The sequence below is a fragment of the Neoarius graeffei genome, chromosome 11, assembly GCF_027579695.1.
Source record: "Neoarius graeffei isolate fNeoGra1 chromosome 11, fNeoGra1.pri, whole genome shotgun sequence".
Taxonomy (NCBI): Eukaryota; Metazoa; Chordata; class Actinopteri; order Siluriformes; family Ariidae; genus Neoarius; species Neoarius graeffei.
In genome coordinates this window covers 35021104-35043117 of record NC_083579.1, presented here as the reverse complement: position 1 = coordinate 35043117, position 22014 = coordinate 35021104, and the positions used below count along the sequence as shown (strand labels likewise).

At 38.3% G+C, this 22014-nt stretch overlaps 1 protein-coding gene across 2 annotated transcripts in view; it reads right to left on the bottom strand.

The window, feature by feature from the left end:
• The window catches only part of ppp1r13ba (protein phosphatase 1, regulatory subunit 13Ba), a 65909-nt gene extending 44113 nt beyond the window's left edge, over window positions 1-21796 (bottom strand). For both annotated transcript variants that reach the window (XM_060933771.1, XM_060933773.1), the window contains exons 1-3: window positions 21731-21796; window positions 8585-8652; window positions 615-716 (exon numbers count right to left, since the gene is read on the bottom strand). In XM_060933771.1, the coding sequence (XP_060789754.1) occupies window positions 615-716; window positions 8585-8620 (138 nt within the window). In that variant the 5' untranslated portion in view covers window positions 8621-8652; window positions 21731-21796. The remainder of the gene's footprint in view (window positions 1-614; window positions 717-8584; window positions 8653-21730) is intronic.
• Between the last annotated feature and the right edge of the window lie 218 nt (window positions 21797-22014).

Below are 22014 nucleotides of genomic sequence, written 5' to 3'. Positions count from 1 at the left end.
ATGAACATGATAAGGAGTTCAGGATACTGTACTTCAGTAGCCTCCCAAATAACAAGCTCTGAATCCAATCAAGCACATTTGGGATGTGGAACAATAAGAGATTTGCAGCATGAATGAGCATTTGAGAAATCTGCAGTACATATGTCATGTGTTCATGTCAGCATTGACCAGGATTTCAAAGGAACATTTCCAAAACCTTGTGGCATTCACTACTCTCTTATAAAAATGTTTTGCCCACATGCCTCATTGGACGAATCCTGTTTGAAAGACAGCTGAGACAGTGTCCTCATATCACATGTCTGGGTGTGCACATGTCCAAATTCCCATGTGTGCATGTCTGTCTGAGTTAAACATGGCTTCTTATAACACACACACATGGCTCAGTGGAGCTCTTAACCTCCTTTTAAACTCCATTCATTTTGTTATTGTTAGTTCATTATACATTTTCTCATCGTATTTATTCAGTTTTATTTAGTAAGTACAGTAACAGTGTGTAACTGAGAAAGCGTGGACTTGCTGCTGCCTCATACAAACACACGCAAGGCAAAATGAGGTTCAGATGTGTGTGAGTCACATGGGACAGAAACAGCAGTGTGTAGTGGAAAGGTGCTTACCTTTGCCATGAGCATCTGTTGCTGAGCCTCGATCTGCTGCTGCTGACGTACAGCCATCTCCTGAAGCTCAGACAGAGTCAGCTCCACATGGGGAGTCCCCATCTGCATGCGCACACACACACTTAATTAATTAATTAATTATGTAATTAATTCCAGTAAAATTTGCCTGCCAATGTTGTACTATTTTTTAATTATTTGATATTTCTTATTTCATTTTTTAATCAATAGTAATGTTTAATGAGCAGCCTGTACATGATCTGCACTACACTTACTAAGTGCACTAAGAATAATGTCAGTACAAAACTGTATTCACTGCATCTGTCATGTCAGTCGCTGCTGCTGTACTGCAGTGCAGATGTGAGTGTAAAACGGTGAGGCAAAGGCCAGGGGGAAAAAAAAGTCTGCAGAGTCACTAGGAAAAAGCCTGGACAGAAGGAACAGGAAGTCCTGCTTTTGTGCGCACACACACACACGCACGCACGCACGCACTTAATCATAATCAGAAGTGAAATTGTGGTCCTGTATCTCCGCAGTATGGGTCACTATGGCGCATTTAACACCTACTGGCTCTGTCCCAATTCTCCAAAATGCCTCACTGAACACTTGCCTCATTTCCAAAATGATAAATCAGAATCCTATGCAGCAAAACTGAGTCAGGGCTTTCTAGTGTAGAATCCGCATTAATCAGGTTTCAGAGTGAACACATCGATCATTAAGGAGTCTTTAAGCAGATACCAATGACTGATTTACATTTATTTCTTTTCAATTAAAAAAGCTATATATGCTTTTAAAATAAAGGCATGTAGAATTCCTCCCAGTTTAATATAAAGTCAGTAGGGCTAATCTCAGGTAGCAAAAACTGTACCTTCACCAATCACATATTAACTTGCCCAAGATTATGCATTAATCTTTTTTCAAGTCTGAGTAACAAAGCAGTTAAAAACTAACTAGCAAATGAAAGTGAAAGCTAAGCTGTTGAGTGAAAGCTAAACTAGTAAGCAAAGTCTACAGTGCTAACTAGCAAAATCTATTAAGTGCTAACTAGCAAAATAAGACTTTCCAACCAAATCAAAGGTAATCTATTGGGCAAAGTCTAACCGAAGAGGTGAAAGGCAAACTTTTTTTAGCTTGTTTTAAAAAAAAAAGCTATCGTATTAAATCAGTGCTAACTAGCAACTGAAACCTCGTCTAGCTAGTGGAAGCTAAAGTAACATGTGAAAGTGAACCAAGAGACTGAAAGCTAACTTAGCAAGTGGAAACTAACTTAGTGAGTATATAAGCTAAGTTGATATGTGAAAACTAACTTAGTGAGTGAATGCTAATTAGCAACTGAAACCCTTTTCTAGCTACCAAGCAAAAAATAAACATGTGAAAGTTAAACAAGGGACTCAAAGCTAACTTAGCAAGCTGAAACCAACTTAAAAACTGACTTGGCAAGTGAAAGCTAACTTAGTGAGTGAATGCTAACTAGCAACTGAAACCTCTTCTAACTACCAAGTTAAAAATAAACATGTGCAAGTTAACCAAGAGACTGAAAGCTAACTTAGCAAACTTATAGTGAGTGAATGCAAACTAGCAAATGAAATTCCTATCAGGATTTCATTTTCTTTTTGTCTCTTTTACTGTCACTCCTCCTCCCTCTCTCTTTTTCTTTCGTCCACCCTCCTATTTATTCATTCGTTCATTCATTCCTCTTAATTATCTGTTTACTGTTGTTATGATTTGAGGAATTGTTAAAAAAAATCCTTTTTAAAATTTGTCTTCCACCCTGTATTTCTGTCTGTCTTTCTTTGTCTCACATTTTTCCCTTTCTCTCTAACCTTTTCTTATTCCTTGTCTGTTTCTCCCACTCTTCCTATTTCAATCTGTCTTGTCTTTCTTGAATGGTGATGTAACGATACCTTGAGGTTGGACATTTGTCCTCCTCCTCCTGATGCTGCAGCTTTTTACAGCATAACTGTGTTTCCTTCCGAAATTTTATTCCCTTTCCTACGGTAAATTAAAAAAATACAGACTGTCCCATGTCTCCACATCCATCCTCCCATTTGTCTCCCATCCACCTTACCATATTTCCATCAATCCACCCCTCCATCTATCAGTCCATCCACTTTCTCTTCCATCATCTACCATCCACCCATCCACCCACTAACCCTTCTAGGCATCAACCAAGGCACATTTCCATCCATCATCCATCCATTCATGCACTCTTCCATCCATTTACTATCCACACATATATTCATCCATTCATTCATCTAGCAATATCCACCCATCCAGCCAGCCATGCACTCACCCTTTATTACCATCCAACCATTTATCCATCCACTTATTCCTCCACCAATTCACCCAACCATTCATCCACCACACCATCCATCCACCATTCATCTATCTCCCCACCCCATCTCTGTTCCATTCAGACATCTCTCGTTTCTACTCACACATCCATCCACTCAGGCTTCTGTCCATCTAATATCAATCCATCCAGCCACCTGTCTATCCACCCTCCCACCCAAACAACTAGTGATTATCTGTTCACTTCTCCAACTGTTCACCCACTTACTTTCCATTCATCCACCCATCCATTAATCCAGCCATTCAAAAGTGCAGTTCTGAATTAATTCATCCATCCATTATCCATAACCACTTATCCTGTGCAGGGTTGCAGGCAAGCTGGATCCTATCCCAGCTGACTATGGGTGAGAGGCAGGGTACACCCTGGACACGCCAGATCATCACAGGACTGACACATAGAGACAAACAACCATTCACACTCACGGTCAATTTAGACCCACCAGTTAACATAACCTGCATGTCTTTGGACTGTGGGGGAAACCGGAGCACCTGGAGGAAACCCATGCAGACACGGGGAGAACATACAAACTCCACACAGAAAAGCCCCCGTCGGCCACTGGGCTTGAACCCAGAACCTTCTTGTTGTGAGGCGACAGTGCTAACCACTACACCACCGTGCTGCCTAGTTCTGAACTTAGAATAACAGAATCATTTTCATTTTTGGTGATATCTATCTATCTATCACCATAAAAGAGTCATTCAGAAACAACTGAATCATTAGTGGATCATTCACCACTACATCACCAACTTAAGGAAGATTTATCTGATGCCACATCCCAAACTCTGACAAACTCCATTTCAATTTTTCAGACTAAAACAGTCTTTCACATTAATATCCCTGAGGACATCCCACTCAACTGATACAGATGTAGCAATAGTCAGTACCTGACCCCACACACACACACACACACACACACAGGAGCAGCGAGGAGCCCTGCAGGGGTTTTACCTGGGCAGAGTCCCAGCTTATCAGGCACGATCGCACCTCAATTTTACTGCATTGTCCTTCAGCTGTGAATTCCTGCACGGCTTCGATGTGCTTCCACTCCATCCTGACTGCCTCACAGGTGAGTCTTATCCAGTTTAAGATATATATATGTGTGTGCGTGTGTGTGTGTCAGTGCACGTCCTGCAGTCCAGCGTAGGATCTCTGTGAGTTGAACTTGCACTTTAACGCTGTCACATCCCAGCCTGGTGTTTTTAATGACGAGAGAAAATATGGTTCCTTTATCAGATAAGCACTTCCACTGCGCAAGTTTTTCCTTCTCAGAGCAAATCTGACCTGCAAGCTCTCTCTCGCTCTCTCTCTCTCTCATTCCTCTGCAGCAGCAGCACCCCCCCCCCCCCCCATGCTGCACCACAGCTGTCTCACACTTAAAGGCAAAGCTTTAGCACATCACATGCGTGAGAGTCTCCACATAACACAGGATTTTATTACACCATCTCTTATCGACCAAGAATCTTGGAAATGGGTCAAACAGCCTTCAACATCTGGGATACGGAAAACAGGAAGTGTGAGATTGGGTTCCTGATCAAATGCAAATGCAATTATTCCTTGACATGTGCAAATCCATACTTTATAAGTGAAGTATCACTGTCTTCCAATCAGAAGGCAATGAGGAAGCAATTTCTGAGCTCCTTATTTTGGCCAAATTAGAACACAGACTCTGATGCATCCTTCTTCATGTAAGGCAATTCCACAAATTCCACGAAAGTTTTGCTGAACTGTGGCTTACTGGAGTCATTAACATACAACCTTACAGTTATTGCAACTAATATTTTTTAGCTAACTACTGTATCTACTTTGCTACGTAATCTAAGGACTGCTGTTATAATACAATACAGTTTTTACTAGTTATATTTCTCTTATACCACAGAATTCTGCAAATACTCCAATTATTTATTTACTTTTAAAATGACATCTGTTTATAGGGCGGCACGGTGGTGTAGTGGTTAGCGCTGTCGCCTCACAGCAAGAAGGTCCTGGGTTCGAGCCCTGTGGCCGGCGAGGGCCTTTCTGTGTGGAGTTTGCATGTTCTCCCTGTGTCCGCATGGGTTTCCTCCGGGTGCTCCGGTTTCCCCCAAAGACATGCAGGTTAGGTTAACTGGTGACTCTAAATTGACCGTAGGTGTGAATGTGAGTGTGAATGGTTGTCTGTGTCTATATGTCAGCCCTGTGATGACCTGGCGACTTGTCCAGGGTGTACCCTGCCTTTCGCCCGTAGTCAGCTGGGATAGGCTCCAGCTTGCCTGCGACCCTGTAGAAGGATAAAGTGGCTAGAGATAATGAGATGAGATCTGTTTAGAGTTACATTTAACATTTATGTTATGGCAGCTATACATACTTTACAACTTGGACTTCAACAACTCATGCGCATACCCCTTAAATTTGTCCACTTTTCAAATTTGTATTTTTCAGATTCTTTTATTTTTTATTCTATGTCTGTAGCTACATTTGTCTTTGCTAAATTATTCTGTCTTAACTCTTCAAGCCCCCATCACCAAAGCAAATTCCGTGTACGTGAGAACATACTTAGCAATAAACTTGATTCTGATTCTATAAACAGTCGTTCCCTCACCATCCTTTCTTTTCTCTTTCGAAGTTAATCAGACAAGAAAACGCAGCTTGTCATGTAACCGAGAAACCACAAAGCTAAATGTCTCTGTTTACACTATGTTGGGAAAACTTATTGACTGTTACAATTCTCTGACACTAGAGACTCCTTCCATAAATGTTAAAAATGGATGGCTCCTTACAGAAAATGTCACCATGTCTCTATATGATTACAGATTTTTTTAATCTATTTATGAAGAGCATCTGTTGTACAAGTTACTGTGAATGAGCTGTTTCGTATAAAAATGCTTCCCGGATTGTGCTATATTTAGGAAGCCCTCTTTAGGGAGTGTGGCTTTGGAGGCAACACTAAAGAAAGTAGTTAAATTTAGTTTCAGATCAATTCTACGAAAATTGGCAGTATGACATTTATCCTAAATAATAATTAATGAAGGTTTAGACAAACATGCCATATGAAACTGTTATTTAGAGATTGCATTTATTAGTTTAGCATGTTACATAGCTACAGTAGCTTATGCTATATGATTAAGCATAAATACCTTGTGCTAGTTATTGGGTTAAAATGCTGCCTAATGAGACATGTACCTTTGAAGCATGTGGCTGTAAATATATCCAATACAAAATGAAACACAGCCAGTAGTTTCTCCTCATGAACACAGACATAAAATTCAGTGCTCTGTATGTAAACGCAGCCTGGCCATGGGCCATGATTTATGATCCGATCAGGGCAGTTTATGTCCTGGAGAGAAAATAAAGACAGATCTGTAAGAGAGCTGTACAGCGTGTGGCGGGGACAGTGGGAGGAAGTCATTTTATGATCCTGTGGAGTCAATCAAAGCCGTAATCACGCTGAGGTAGTTTTTTATTCCCAGCATGTTTATGTCTTCCGTTGCTGACGTTTTCTCCCTACAGCTCCTACAGCATAACTCACCCATGTCCAAACACAACATTCACACTCTGAGCATTAACATATATGTTCATATATACAGTACATAAAGAGTTCACACTACATCAATTATCACAGGATTAAATATTTTATTCAAGCATCTAATATCAAAAAAGAAAAGTCATATCACATGTAAATAGTTTATTTACAACAAATACTACCTGGACTTCTGAGGCTAAATTCCAAATGGCTTACTATTCACTATATATATGCTCACTACAAAGGGTATAATGTAATGCACTAACCCCAAATATTGCACATTAAGCCTGTTAGAATGCCGTGTGAGTCTCAGCTCTGGAAATGAATGACTCCAATAAATGTTTGTTGGAAATAAACAGCTTTCAGGTGATGTCACTTTTCTTTTTATACATATTTAATTTGAAAATCCATACATTCACAAGGAATGTGGATTTTCCCCTTCATACTCATGAAATATACACATCACATATCACACAACACACTACACTGTCATTATTTACCTCATCATTCATGCCAAATATGCCAAATTATTCAGAGCAGAACTCCAACATGCAATTTTAAACAGAAATATCGCAAAAATGTACACTGTTCCAAATAAACTTTGAATATACACTCAGAGTATACTTCATGTCCAGCAGCTGTCTCTAAAAAAACACCAGGCATATCACATGGATTATAGTAAGTCTGGGAGAAGAAGTTCATGTCCTGTGGCACAGCACTCAATAACATTACAGTCTAAATAATATTACAGCAGAAATACAGGATTGAAGCAGTGAAAGAAAGAAAGAAAGAAAGAAAGAAAGAAAGAAAGAAAGAAAGAAAGAAAGAAAGAAAGAAAGAAAGAAACCATAGAAAACTCATATTTGAAATGAAGAAAGAAAGAAAGAAAGAAAGAAAGAAAGAAAGAAAGAAAGAAAGCTCATATATGAAAGGAAGAGAAGAAAAGAAAGAAAGAACCCATAGAAAACGCATATATAAAAGGGAGAGAAGAAAAGGAATAAAGAAAGAAAGAAAGAAAGAAAGAGAAAGAAAGAAAGAAAGAAAGAAAGAAAGAAAGAAAGAAAGAAAGAAAGCCAATCCACAGAACCCTCAGAATAATGAAAGTGAAGAAAAGGAAAGAAAGAAAGAAACCATAGAAAACTCATATTTGAAACGAAGAAAGAAAGAAAGAAAGAAAGAAAGAAAGAAAGAAAGAAAGAACAAGTGAGAGTGACAGATTCATAGAAAACTCAGCAAAAGAATGAAAATCTGAATGTTAAGCCATTTAGGAAACTTTTGTTTGAAGATAGTTCATAAAAGACCTAAAACAAGGAAAAACACTGAAAGTGCTTACGCTTTGCATTTTAAAGCCTAAATTACAGTGACCAGATTTCAGTCTCTCCATAGAGAGAAAACACGTGTAAATGTATGGAGTTAAAATCTTATCTTAATCCAGATATATTACGTATGAAATGAGCTTTATGGAACAGGATGCCATGATATATACAACTGAAATAAGTGGTGAGTAAACAGGGTATCTCCACATGTTTACTGACAAGCTGAGGGAAAGCGTTTGTTATTGGTCACCTGGAACGTCGGTCAAATTGTCCATTTTTGTGAAGGTGCGCAGTTCTCACCAGTGAGATGAGAAGATAATATATAGCATAAAGTTATGTTCATTTGAACAGGGCATTGCAAAAGTGTTCATACATGGGGAAATTAGCACAAAATCTTTTTCACAAAATTTTGCTTTATTTACAAATCATCCTCTACTGTACATGATTGCCCTTTCCTTGTAAACACACATGTAGTCCTCTCCCACTCATGATGAACTCGTGTTAGCACATCTGGTGTTATGCATGTAACGCATTTCGAATGTGTTCATTTAAAAAACTTTATGCTGTATCTCTTCCTGGTACGCCATGGCCTTTATGTGCCCCACAAGTAAACATCAAGTGGGCTGAGATCTGGGGATCTTAGCAGGACTCCACAGGACCATGGTGGCCAAAAAAAAACTAAAGCCCTGGAAACTGTTGATCCAACCATCCCCAATGTATGAAGACTTTTGGGACATCCTGTATTATTACAAATCACAAACAGAATCTCCATCTCAATAGGAAGTTGAAATGTATATGTACATACCCTGTTCACACAGAATGTGTCTGTCCTCCCCTTCATCTTTCTGCTCAGCTGCTCTGAGGTCTGTCTTCCTGAAGGACACGAGATAAAATTATTCTCATCTTTAAGTTCACTCTAACACCGAAGTGAGCAGGAAATCAGCTGAGTTACATATGAGAACGTTAAGAAGGCACAACTGTTCTAATTTTGTTTAAAAATGAAAATAAAAAGAAGGAAATTATAAATCTGTGGAAATGTACACCTGAAAGTAGTACAGAAAAGGACTCGCCCACAAATTTGCAGTAGAAACTTCCAGAGTAGTCTTCCTCCTTCAAGACCCTGGGCACTAGTGCACTAGTGTTAGTCAGCTACAGTGGTGCTTGAAAGTATGTGAACCCTTTAGAATGTTCTATATTTCTGCATAAATATGACCTAAAACATCATCAAATTTTCACACAAGTCCTAAAAGTAGATAAAGAGAACCCAATTAAACAAATGAGACAAAAATATTATACTTGGTCATTTAATTATTGAGGAAAATGATCCAATATTACATATCTGTGAGTGGCAAAAGTATGTGAACCTCTAGGATTAGCAGTTAATTTGAAGGTGAAATTAGAGTCAGGTGTTTGCAATCAATGGGATGACAATCAGGTGTGAGTGGGCACCCTGTTTTATTTAAAGAACAGGGCTCTATCAAAGTCTGATCTTTACAACACATATTTGTGGAAGTGTATCATGGCACGAACAAAGGAGATTTCTGAGGACCTCAGAAAAAGCATTATTGATGCTCATCAGGCTGGAAAAGGTTACAAAACCATCTCGAAAGAGTTTGGACTCCACCAATCCACAGTCAGACAGATTGTGTACAAATGGAAGAAATTCAAGACCATTGTTACCCTCACCAGGAGTGGTTGACCAACAAAGATCACTCCAAGAGCAAGGCGTGTAATAGTTGGCGAGGTCACAAAGGACCCCAGGGTAACTTCTAAGCAACTGAAGGCCTCTCTCACATTGGCTAATGTTAATGTTCATGAGTCCACCATCAGGAGAACACTGAACAACAATGGTGTGCATGGCAGGGTTGCAAGGAGAAAGCCACTGCTCTCCAAAAAGAACATTGCTGCTCGTCTGCAGTTTGCTAAAGATCATGTGGACAAGCCAGAAGGCTATTGGAAAAATGTTTTTTGGATGGATGAAACCAAAATAGAACTCTTTAGTTTAAATGAGAAGCGTTATGTTTGGAGAAAGGAAAACACTGCATTCCAGCATAAGAACCTTATCCCATCTGTGAAACATGGTGGTGGTAGTATCATGGTTTGGGCTTGTTTTGCTGCATCTGGGCTAGGACGGCTTGCCATCATTGATGGAACAATGAATTCTGAATTATACCAGCAAATTCTAAAGGAAAATGTCAGGACATCTGTCTATGAACTGAATCTCAAGAGAAGGTGGGTCATGCAGCAAGACAACAACCCTAAGCACACAAGTCGTTCTACCAAAGAATGGTTAAAGAAGAATAAAGTTAATGTTTTGGAATGGCCAAGTCAACGTCCTGACCTTAATCCAATCGAAATGTTGTGGAAGGACCTGAAGCAAGCAGTTCATGTGAGGAAACCCACCAACATCCCAGAGCTGAAGCTGTTCTCTACGGAGGAATGGGCTAAAATTCCTCCAAGCCGGTGTGCAGGACTGATCAACAGTTACCGGAAATGTTTAGTTGCAGTTATTGCTGCACCAGATACTGAAATCAAAGGTTCACATACTTTTGCCAATTACAAATATGTAATATTGGATAATTTTCCTCAATAAATAAATGACCAATTGTAATATTTTTGTCTCATTTGTTTAACTGGGTTCTCTTTATCTACTTTTAGGACTTGTGTGAAAATCTGATGATGTTTTAGATCATATTTATGCAGAAATATAGAAAATACTAAAGGGTTCACAAACTTTCAAGCACCACTGTAAGTCAGGAAATGTTTAACAGTCATAAACAATACGTGAATATGCTAAATAGTTTGTCCCTTGGGGGAATCCTTAAAGCTTCTACCACTTTAGAAAGATAAGAACCATTAACTATTCGAAGAACTGTTGTGGAGCCCTTTTTTTAAGTTATATCTCCATCATCAACTCTCTATCAATTCCCTCTCATCAACCTCTAAAACCTTCCTTCCTGCTCTGTCCATCCTGAACTCCATTCAGGCTGAAATCCGAATAGCCTCTCCCTCGCTTTCCATCAAGAAAAAAGAGAACCGTCAACAAAGTTAAAAGCTCAGAAGATGAAGGGTGCTGTTTACTGCAATTCATTACACTTAAGTGCTGCGTTGGAAAGAAAAACATGCGTGTTTCCACAGAGCTGATGATGTTTTAGGTCATATTTATGCAGAAATACAGAAAATTCTAAAGGGTTCACAAACTTTAAAGCACCACTGTAGATTTAATTTTTTAACTAAAAACGAGGAAAAACCAGACATTGGTGTTGCAAGCAAGCAAGAAAGAAAGCATATTTAAACTAAAAAGATGGAAAAAGTAGAAGTTGGTGTTGAAAGAGAAAGAAAGAAAGAAAGAAAGAAAGAAAGAAAGAAAGAAAGAAAGAAAGAAAGAAAGCATTTTAAACTAAAAAGATGGAAACAGTAGAAGTTGATGTTGCAAGTAAGTAAGTAAGTAAGTAAGAAAGAAAGAAAGAAAGAAAGAAAGAAAGAAAGAAAGAAAGAAAGAAAGAAAGCATTTTAAACTAAAACATGGAAACATCAGAAGTTGGTGTTGAAAGAAAGAAAGAAAGAAAGAAAGAAAGAAAGAAAGAAAGAAAGAAAGAAAGAAAGAAAGAAAGAAAGAAAGAAAGAAAGCATTTTAAACTAAAAAGATGGAAACAGTAGAAGTTGATGTTGCAAGAAAGAAAGAAAGAAAGAAAGAAAGAAAGAAAGAAAGAAAGAAAGAAAGAATTTTAAACTAAAAACATGGAAACATCAGAAGTTGGTGTTGAAAGAAAGAAAGAAAGAAAGAAAGAAAGAAAGAAAGAAAGAAAGAAAGAAAGAGTTTTAAACTAAAAAGATGGAAACATCAGAAGTTGGTGTTGCAAGAAAGAAAGAAAGAAAGAAAGAAAGAAAGAAAGAAAGAAAGAAAGCATTTTAAATTAAAAACATGGAAACATCAGAAGTTGGTGTTGAAAGAGAAAGAAAGAAAGAAAGAAAGAAAGAAAGAAAGAAAGAAAGAAAGAAAGCATTTTAAACTAAAAAGATGGAAACACCAGAAGTTGATGTTATGAGAAAGAAAGAAAGAAAGAAAGAAAGAAAGAAAGAAAGAAAGAAAGAAAGAAAGAAAGAAAGAGCATTTTAAATTAAAAACATGGAAACATCAGAAGTTGGTGTTGAAAGAGAAAGAAAGAAAGAAAGAAAGAAAGAAAGAAAGAAAGAAAGAAAGAAAGAAAGAAAGCATTTTAAATTAAAAACATGGAAACATCAGAAGTTGGTGTTGAAAGAGAAAGAAAGAAAGAAAGAAAGAAAGAAAGAAAGAAAGAAAGAAAGAAAGAAAGAATTTTAAACTAAAAACATGGAAACATCAGAAGTTGGTGTTGAAAGAAAGAAAGAAAGAAAGAAAGAAAGAAAGAAAGAAAGAAAGAAAGAGTTTTAAACTAAAAAGATGGAAACATCAGAAGTTGGTGTTGCAAGAAAGAAAGAAAGAAAGAAAGAAAGAAAGAAAGAAAGAAAGAAAGAAAGAAAGCATTTTAAATTAAAAACATGGAAACATCAGAAGTTGGTGTTGAAAGAGAAAGAAAGAAAGAAAGAAAGAAAGAAAGAAAGAAAGAAAGAAAGAAAGAAAGAAAGAAAGAAAGAAAGCATTTTAAACTAAAAAGATGGAAACACCAGAAGTTGATGTTATGAGAAAGAAAGAAAGAAAGAAAGAAAGAAAGAAAGAAAGAAAGAAAGAAAGAAAGAAAGAACATTTTAAATTAAAAACATGGAAACATCAGAAGTTGGTGTTGAAAGAGAAAGAAAGAAAGAAAGAAAGAAAGAAAGAAAGCATTTTAAATTAAAAACATGGAAACATCAGAAGTTGGTGTTGAAAGAGAAAGAAAGAAAGAAAGAAAGAAAGAAAGAAAGAAAGAAAGAAAGCATTTTAAACTAAAAAGATGGAAACACCAGAAGTTGGTGTAAACAGCCGATATTCTTGTTCTTGTAAATGAGCAGTTTTGCTCCTTCAGCTGGTTCTTATTAATGTGTACAGTAAAGTTTTATTCTGATACACAGCGATGACGAGACCTCAATAAAAACAGCAGATACAGAAAAAGTAGCTTGCAATATCATATTTCTACCAGAGAGGGCGGCATTCCCAACTCTTACCTCATCTCATTCTCATCTCATTATCTGTAGCCGCTTTATCCTTCTACAGGGTCGCAGGCAAGCTGGAGCCTATCCCAGCTGACTACAGGCGAAAGGCGGGGTACACCCTGGACAAGTCGCCAGGTCATCACAGGGCTACTCTTACCTCAAGTAGCTTTAAATAATATCACATAGTAATACACACACACACACACACACACACACACACACACACACACTTGTTAGTCTCACTATCCCTTTGAGGACCTTCCACTGGCATAATTATTATTGCAGTTAATGAATGGTGTGCCTGCACCTAACCCTAACTTTAACCTCAGTAATGAAAAGGAAACTTTTTGGCTTTTTTTCCTTTTTTTTTTCTTTTTGTTTTTAAACACAACAGTAATTTCCTTATGGGACCATCCAAATGTCTCCACAAGATAAAAATTATTAGATTTTACGACCCTTGTGGGAACATTTGGTCCTCAGTAGTGCACACACACACTCAGAGTGTATAATGTGTGTATTAATGTGTGCATTTCTGTAGTTTGTGTCTTTAATCTTTAGACTCTGGCTGAAGAATAAATACTCTTGGGGACATGCATAAGATACTCACATAAAAGCATCTGCCATGTGATATGAATGCAAATGTGGATGTAAATCTGTGGTTGTGTCTGATGTGTGTGTCTGATCTCCTGCCTGAGCATTACGCTTTATTAGTTGTGACTCTGTGATTAACCATGTGATTTTCCCTCAGCATCACAGGGTGTGTGATCATTCACCTCAGGTCATTTGTCTGAGCTGAACACACACACACACACACACACACACACACACACACACACACACACACACACACACTCACTTCGATATGAACCAATCTGAGTGAATGTTTTGTAACAATGTGAATTAGCTCTCAACATACCATATAAGGGTGTGTTTTGGTATTTGGTATCCTAATATTTAGTATATTTATTATTTATCTCCTTATATTCTTTAGTATTTAGCATCTTGTATCCCTTAGCATTTATCATTTTTACTGAGGAAATGTTCACATTGTTCAGTGAAGAGCTCATGTTAGCTATGTGACTAGTTTGGTCTTGTGAAATGTGAGCAACGAGTGATATTATGTTAACTGGGAAGCATTAGCAGTTCTTAGATTTTCTTCTTTTCTTACTTTTTGTTGCTTTTTCTGTGTGTAGGTCTTCGTTTTGTGCCAGTTGGTGCTTCCAAAGTTTAAAAATTGTGGCATCATTTTCTTTTACGCTCTGTATTAAGTCATTTTTTTTCAGAATCATATTGTCACTTTGCTCAGCCCTACTACAGACACTAAGTCACTCTCTTTCATTCTCACGTATCACTCCATCTCTCTCTCATTGAGCTTCCACATGAGACAAGGGGAAGTGACGAGCATGTGTTTCTCATATCCGCCTTGAGTGGAAACTTCAGGTCAGGTCAGTAGTGAGAAGACAAATCACACACACAAATGTGATTAGTTACGCAACTCCAAGAGCCACACACGTGTGTGTGATGGAAAATAGGCTCCTTTCCAAATAGGACAGAGCTGGAGTATACACCGAACTCAGAAAAGAATCTGGCAAGTGTCAAAGGCAAGAAACATGTATCACAATTTCAACAGATTACTCATATACAGTGTGTGAAATATGCAGTACCAATCAAACGTTTGGACACACCTTCTCATTCAATGTTTTTTTTTTTTGCTTTGTTTTTATTATTATTAATTAAGAGACACTTCATGTCTTAATGATGAACTGTCATTTCTCTTTACTTAGTTGAGCAGTTTTTGACATACAGTGATCAGCCATAATATTAAAACCACTGATAGATGAAGTGAATAACATTGATTATCTCATTACAGTGGCACCTGTGAAGGGGTGGGATGTATTAGGCAGCAAGAGAACAGTCAGTTCTTGAAGTTGATGTGTTGGAAGCAGGAAAAATGGGCAAGCGTAAGGATCTGAGCGACTTTGACAAGGGCCAAATTATGATGGTGAGATGACTGGGTCTGAGCATCTCCAAAATGGCACATCTTGTGGGGTGTTCCTGGTATGCAGTGGTTAGGACCTACCAAAAGGGGTCCAAGGAAGGACAACCAGTGAACCGGCAACAGGGTCATGGGTGTCGAAGGCTCATTGATTCACATGGGGCACAAAGGCTAGCCCATATGGTCCAATCCCACACTGAAAAAAATGGCCTGTTAAATTAACACAAAAAAATCTTGTACATCGGTTGCACTTATTAAAATCATTTTAAACAATATCTCAATGAACACAAACAATTTCCAAAATGTTGACAAGACAAAGTTTAATATAACATCTGTTTAACTTATAACGTGAAAGTAAGGTTAATAATATAACTTAGGTTACACATTTTTTCAGTTTTACTCAAATTAGGGTGGTGCAAAAATGAGTACACCCCACAACAAAACTACTACATCTAGTACTTTGTATGGCCTCCATGATTTTTAATGACAGCACCAAGTCTTCTAGGCATGGAATGAACAAGTTGGCGACATTTTGCAACATCAATCTTTTTCCATTCTTCAACAATGACCTCTTTTAGTAACTGGATGCTGGATGGAGAGTGATGCTCAACTTGTCTCTTCAGAATTCCCCAAAGAAAATAATTTCTTTACACCACAAAGGTGAAGGCTACAAGAAGATCAGCAAAGCTGTAGGTGCAATTGGTCTTAAGTGATCAATCTCATTAAATCAGTCTCATTAAATCATTAAATCAGTCTCATTAAGTAATACCATTAATTTTGGTGCTTAATAATAAATTACCAAACAGCTAAATTATGGTATATTCCAAGTTGTTATGATCACTACCAATGCAGCAATAATGTATAACTTACCGTATCACATAAATGCTACAGCCAATAGTACACTGAAGGTCATTTGGAGGTCTTTTAGATTGTGTGACTTCAAGTATATTAGGAGCAACAAATAAACACACAGTTTCAATAATAATTGAATTTATTATAACAGATAAAAATGAGTAATAGCAGTTGAAATACATTCAAATGGTCGTCAGTGATATCTGTGGATGTGTGTATATGAGAGAGCATGTGTGTGTGAGAGCGTGCGTGTGTGTGGGGGGGGCCTCGTGGCCTAAAACAAAAGGGTTAGCCTTGGTTGCTAGCTAAGGTGTGTTTGTGTGTATGTGTGGCCTCGTGGCCTAAAACAAAAGGGTTAGCCTTGGTTGCTAGCTAAGGTGTGTGTGTGTGTGTGTGTGTGTGTGTGTGTGTGTGTGTGTGTGTGTGTGTGTGTGTGTGTGTGGCCTCGTGGCCTAAAACAAAAGGGTTAGCCTTGGTTGCTAGCTAAGGTGTGTTTGTGTGTGTGTATGACCACGTGGTGGAGACAAAAGGATTAGCCCTGTTGCTAATGAGACAAAAGCATTAGCCGTGGTAGCTAACTCCACTAGCTTATAACACTACTGAATCCACTGAAATCTTGATGAGGTCAAAATATGTGTAATAATGAAATTAAAGTGTTAGAAAGGAATAGAGAAAAAGAGCATGCAACACTTATCTTTTAAACAACTGAGAGAACATAGAACAATGTAGAACACAAAATCAGTGTGCACAATTAAACAGTTCCTGAGTTTAAATTCACACTACTTCATAAAGCTAATTCCTAAGACTAGTTTGCCCAAAATGCCAGCCTTACTTTCCAGTATCTTGCTTCCAGTGCAAGATTATAGAGATGTTCCGAGACTTTTGGAGTCCACAGGAGCACATGAGTCGATTCCGTGGAAGCGCAGAGAATTCTTGGTCCGACGCTTTGTCGTTCGTGAAGAAAAGTCTCTGATCAAACAATGTGCACAGCGATTTAGTTAGAAGGAATCCGGTCACTTCTAACTTTTAATTAAACTGCTTTGGGCGGCAGTCATAACGTTACCTATAATAGACAAACAAACCGGTTGTAACTCGAAAGGAGTGAAATAGCATGATTTAAGTAGTTTTACCGTGGCCAATGGTAAACAAAAATCGCGCTGAATCTTTTCTTGCCAGGCAGAAGTTGTGATTTCGGACGGTCCGGATAGAGTCTCTTTATGTCTGTTACCGCGTGGTCCCAGCCCCAAAAGAGGAAGAGAGTAGCGTGCCTTAGTTACTTATGGAATCATGGAGGAAGTGACATAGGTGATCCTGCCCAAGCGTGACGTAGGTCATCGCGGAAGTAGGTTGATGGGATCTGTAGTTCTTAGATGGACTGTGTTACCTACAAAGCTTTACTTATCAGTCAGAATACTGTAGCAAAAGTGGGACAAAAATTTAAGAAATATGGAACTGCAACCATCTCACAGAGACGTCCAGGTTGTCCACGGAAGTTAACACCTCGACAGGAGCGTCTTCTGATGAGAAGGGTTGAAGAAAATCAGCATGCAACTTCACTGCAGTTATCTAAAGAAGTAGAAAGCCAAACTGGGGTGACTATTTCCCGTGACACAATACAGTGTACACTGCAGAGGAATGGCATGCATGGATGCCGTCCACAAAAGAAGCCTCTTCTAAAGCCCAGGCACAAAAAAGCCCACCTAGAGTTTGCCAGGGCCCATGCTGACAAAGATGAAGACTACTGGGACTCTATACTCTGGAGTGATGAGACCAAGATAAATGTTTTTGGAACTGATGGCTTCAAAACTGTATGGCGTCGCAAAGGTGAGGAATACAAAGAAAAATGCCTGGTGCCTACAGTGAAACATGTTGGTGGCAGTGTCCTTATGTGGGGCTGCATGAGCGCTGCTGGTGTTGGGGAGCTGCATTTCATTGATGGGATCATGAATTCACAGATGTATTGCTCTATACTGAAAGAGAAGATGCTACCATCACTCCGTGCCCTTGGTCGTTGTGCTCTTTTCCAACATGACTAAACACACATCTAAGGCCACTGTTGAATTTCTGAAGAAGAACAGGGTGAAAGTGATTCAGTGGCTAAGTATGTCTCCTGATCTGAACCCAATCAAAAACCTACGGTATGGGGAATTCTGAAGAGACAAGTTGAGCATCACTCTCCATCCAGCATCCAGCCACTAAAAGAGGCCATTGTTGAAGAATGGAAAAAGATTGATGTTGCAAAATGTCGCCAACTTGTTCATTCCATGCCTAGAAGACTTGGTGCTGTCATTAACAATCATGGAGGTGTAGGTAACACACAGTCCCTTTAAGAAACTACATTTCCCATCAGCCAACTTCCGCGTTGACCTGCATCATGCCGGGGCGGGATCACCAACGTCACATCCTCTTTGAAGTCATAAGTAACGGAACACGTTTCCGCTTCCTCCTCTTTCTGTTTGGACTTCAAGCCGTATGGACACAAGGAGGATCGCTCGCTCCGCTGAGCAAACCAGATAAAGACGTCTTTTCTTTTCTTTTACTCAAGAATCAGAGTTTCGCGCTTTTCTTTCACCTTTGGCCATGGTTGATCCTAGAATTGCGCGATTTTAAACTCAACTTGAGCTACAACTGGTTTCCATTTGTTCCTTATACGTACGTACGGACTGCAGCCCAAGCAGTTAATTAATGTTAGAAGCGACCGGCTCCTTCTAATTAAAGCTGTGCACATTATCTTAATCAGAGATTTTCTTCCCACGAGCTACGAAGCGTTGGACCAAGAACTCTCTGTTTCCTACAGAAGTGTCCACGGGCTCCTCTGAAACTCAGCCTCTCCAAGAATTCTCTGCTTTCTACAAAAGCGTGAGATACTGAAGTAAGACTTGGCATTTTGGGCAAAAAGACTAGTCTTAGGAATTAGTTTATTTACTTAGTGTGAATTTAAACTCAGGAACTGTTTAAGTGTGCACACTGATTTTGTGTTTCTACCATTTGTTCTATTTTTGATCTCTCAATTGTTTAATAGATAGGTTTTGCATGCCCCCTTTTTCTTTCTAACACTTTAATTTCATTATTTACACATATTTTGACCTCATCAAGATTTCAGTGGATTCAGTACTGTTATAAGCTAGTGAAATTAGCCTAAAGCTAATTCTTTTGTCTTAGCAACCAAAGCTAACTCCCTTGTTACTTAGAAACACGTGGTCACCAGGCCTCTCACACACAAACACATGTTAGCTAGCCTTCCTTTGCCTCAGCTAGCAACACAAGGCTAACCTTTTGTCTTAACTCCACGAGGTAGGATCCTTGGGCCTTAGCTAAACACACGGCTAATTCTTTTGTTTCATTAGCATCCAGGGCTAATTGTATTGTCTCAAGGGACCACGAGGTCGTCATCCTCCCCCCACAAACACACGTGGAGTTAGCTACCAGAGCTAATTCTTTTGTTTACACACACACACACACACACACACACACACACACACACACACACACACACACACACACACACACACACACAAACACACCTTAGCTAGCCATCCAAGCTAACTCTTTGTTCAGGCCACGTGGACACACACACACACACACACACACACACACACACACATAACACACACACTGTATATAGATTCCAACTGATATTATCCATTTTTATCTTTGTTATAATAAATTAATTTATTATTGAAACTGTGTGTTTATTTGTGTTCCAATATCTTTGAAGTACCCAATCTCAAAGAATTTAAAGGTGCATATGAGTTATGTAATATGGTACGTGATCATAATAATTTGGAATATACCATAATTTAGCTGTTTGATAATTTATTATTAAGCACCAAAATTAATGGTATTAATTAATGAGACTGATTCAATGAGAATGATTCAATGGTATGATTCAATGAGACTGATTCAATTTAATTATCAACCTTCAGATTTAATGAGATTGATCACTCAATTACCAGTTGCACCTACAGAGGCCATACAAAGTACTAGATATAGTAGTTTTTGTTGTGGAGTGTACTCATCTTTGCACCACCCTAATTTGAGTAAATCTGAAAAATGTGTAATCTAAGTTATATTATTAACCTTACTTTCACGTTATAAGTTAAACAGATGTTATATTAAACTTTGTCTTGTCAACATTTTGAAAATTGTTTGTGTTCATTGAGATATTGTTTTAAAATGTTACTTTTCAAAGGGGGTGTACTCATTTATGCTGAGCACTGTATATATATATATATATACCGTATATACCACCGTTCAAAAGTTTGGGGTCACTTTGAAATTTCCTTATTTTTGAAAGAAAAGCACTGTTCTTTTCAATGAAGATCACTTTAAACTAATCAGAAATCCACTCTATACATTGCTAATGTGGTAAATGACTATTCTAGCTGCAAATGTCTGGTTTTTGGTGCAATATCTCCATAGGTGTATAGAGGCCCATTTCCAGCAACTATCACTCCAGTGTTCTAATGGTACAATGTGTTTGCTCATTGCCTCAGAAGGCTAATGGACGATTAGAAAACCCTTGTACAATCATGTTAGCACAGCTGAAAACAGTTGAGCTCTTTAGAGAAGCTATAAAACTGACCTTCCTTTGAGCAGATTGAGTTTCTGGAGCATCACATTTGTGGGGTCGATTAAATGCTCAAAATGGCCAGAAAAATGTCTTGACTATCTTTTCTAATCATTTTACAACTTATGGTGGTAAATAAAAGTGTGACTTTTCATGGAAAGCACAAAATTGTCTGGGTGACCCCAAACTTTTGACCGGTAGTGTGTGTATATATATATATATATATATATATATATATATATATATATATATATATATATATATATCATCTCATCTCATTATCTGTAGCCGCTTTATCCTGTTCTACAGGGTCGCAGGCAAGCTGGAGCCTATCCCAGCTGACTACGGGCGAAAGGCGGGGTACACCCTGGACAAGTCGCCAGGTCATCACAGGGCTGAGACATAGACACAGACAACCATTCACACTCACATTCACACCTACGGTCAATTTAGAGTCACCAGTTAACCTAACCTGCATGTCTTTGGACTGTGGGGGAAACCGGAGCACCCGGAGGAAACCCACTCAGACACGGGGAGAACATGCAAACTCCACATAGAAAGGTCCTCGCTGGCCACAGGGCTCAAACCCGGACCTTCTTGCTGTGAGGTGACAGCGCTAACCACTACACCACATTATATATATATATATATATATATATATATATATATATATATATATATATATATACCGTATATATAAAAGGATATTACAAACTACCATGATTCACTGTGTTGTTTATGGTATTTATCGTTCATCACAATCACGTCTCAGTATCTCAATGATTACTTACTATTTCTGCAATAACTTTGAAATAAAGTTTTATTTTTAGATATTCACAGCATATCATTTAAATAGGAACTGTAACAAGTTGTGTTGTTTTTTTTTTTTTTTACACTTGCTTTAAAATCTCATTTTGTTTGACATCTTACTGTATTCTGAACATTTTAAAAACATCTCACCACCTTGGCTTTTCAGTTTCAGTCTTTTCCTTTTCCTAAAATCTGCTTGTGATCTGAACTCGTCACGGCTATCGAGAAAAGTGAGCATGTGTAGAAACCTTGTGTAAATATTGTTTTCTTTCCACATTTACTCTCTTTAAATCACTCAGAACACAACCACTTACTGTACACACAATTCATCAGCTTGTACACACACACACACACACACACACACACACACACACACACACACACACACACACACACGTATATCAGTTTTTTTTTACTTCAGATCTTATTAAATCAGGGCCTCTGTGGTAATAGCACAAAAGTGTAACATACACACAATGATAATATCAGTAAAATACTTTCAGTCGCTGGCCTGATTATGCACAGTTGAGCAGATTGAATTTTCCCACATGGGGTGTAATGTTTATTGAGAGCAGGGGTGTGTGTGTGTGTGTGTGCTGTGTGTTACTCACTCTTGCTGCTGCGCTCATTCTCGCGTCGCAGGTAAAACTTCACCTCCTGCCTTCTCTGACCCCATTTCTGCTGGTACTCCAGCATCAGGTGGTCTGAAGGTATTGCTCTCTCTGCAGACAGAAACATCAGCCATATTTACTTCATAATCAGTGTAATCTAATCAATTACAATATTTAATCAGTGACCAGATACAATACACAATCACCCAGTACATTCTGATTCGTTATTATTCAGCCTCTTAATAGTGTCATAAAAATAGGCAGCAGGAAAAAGATTCCTTTGT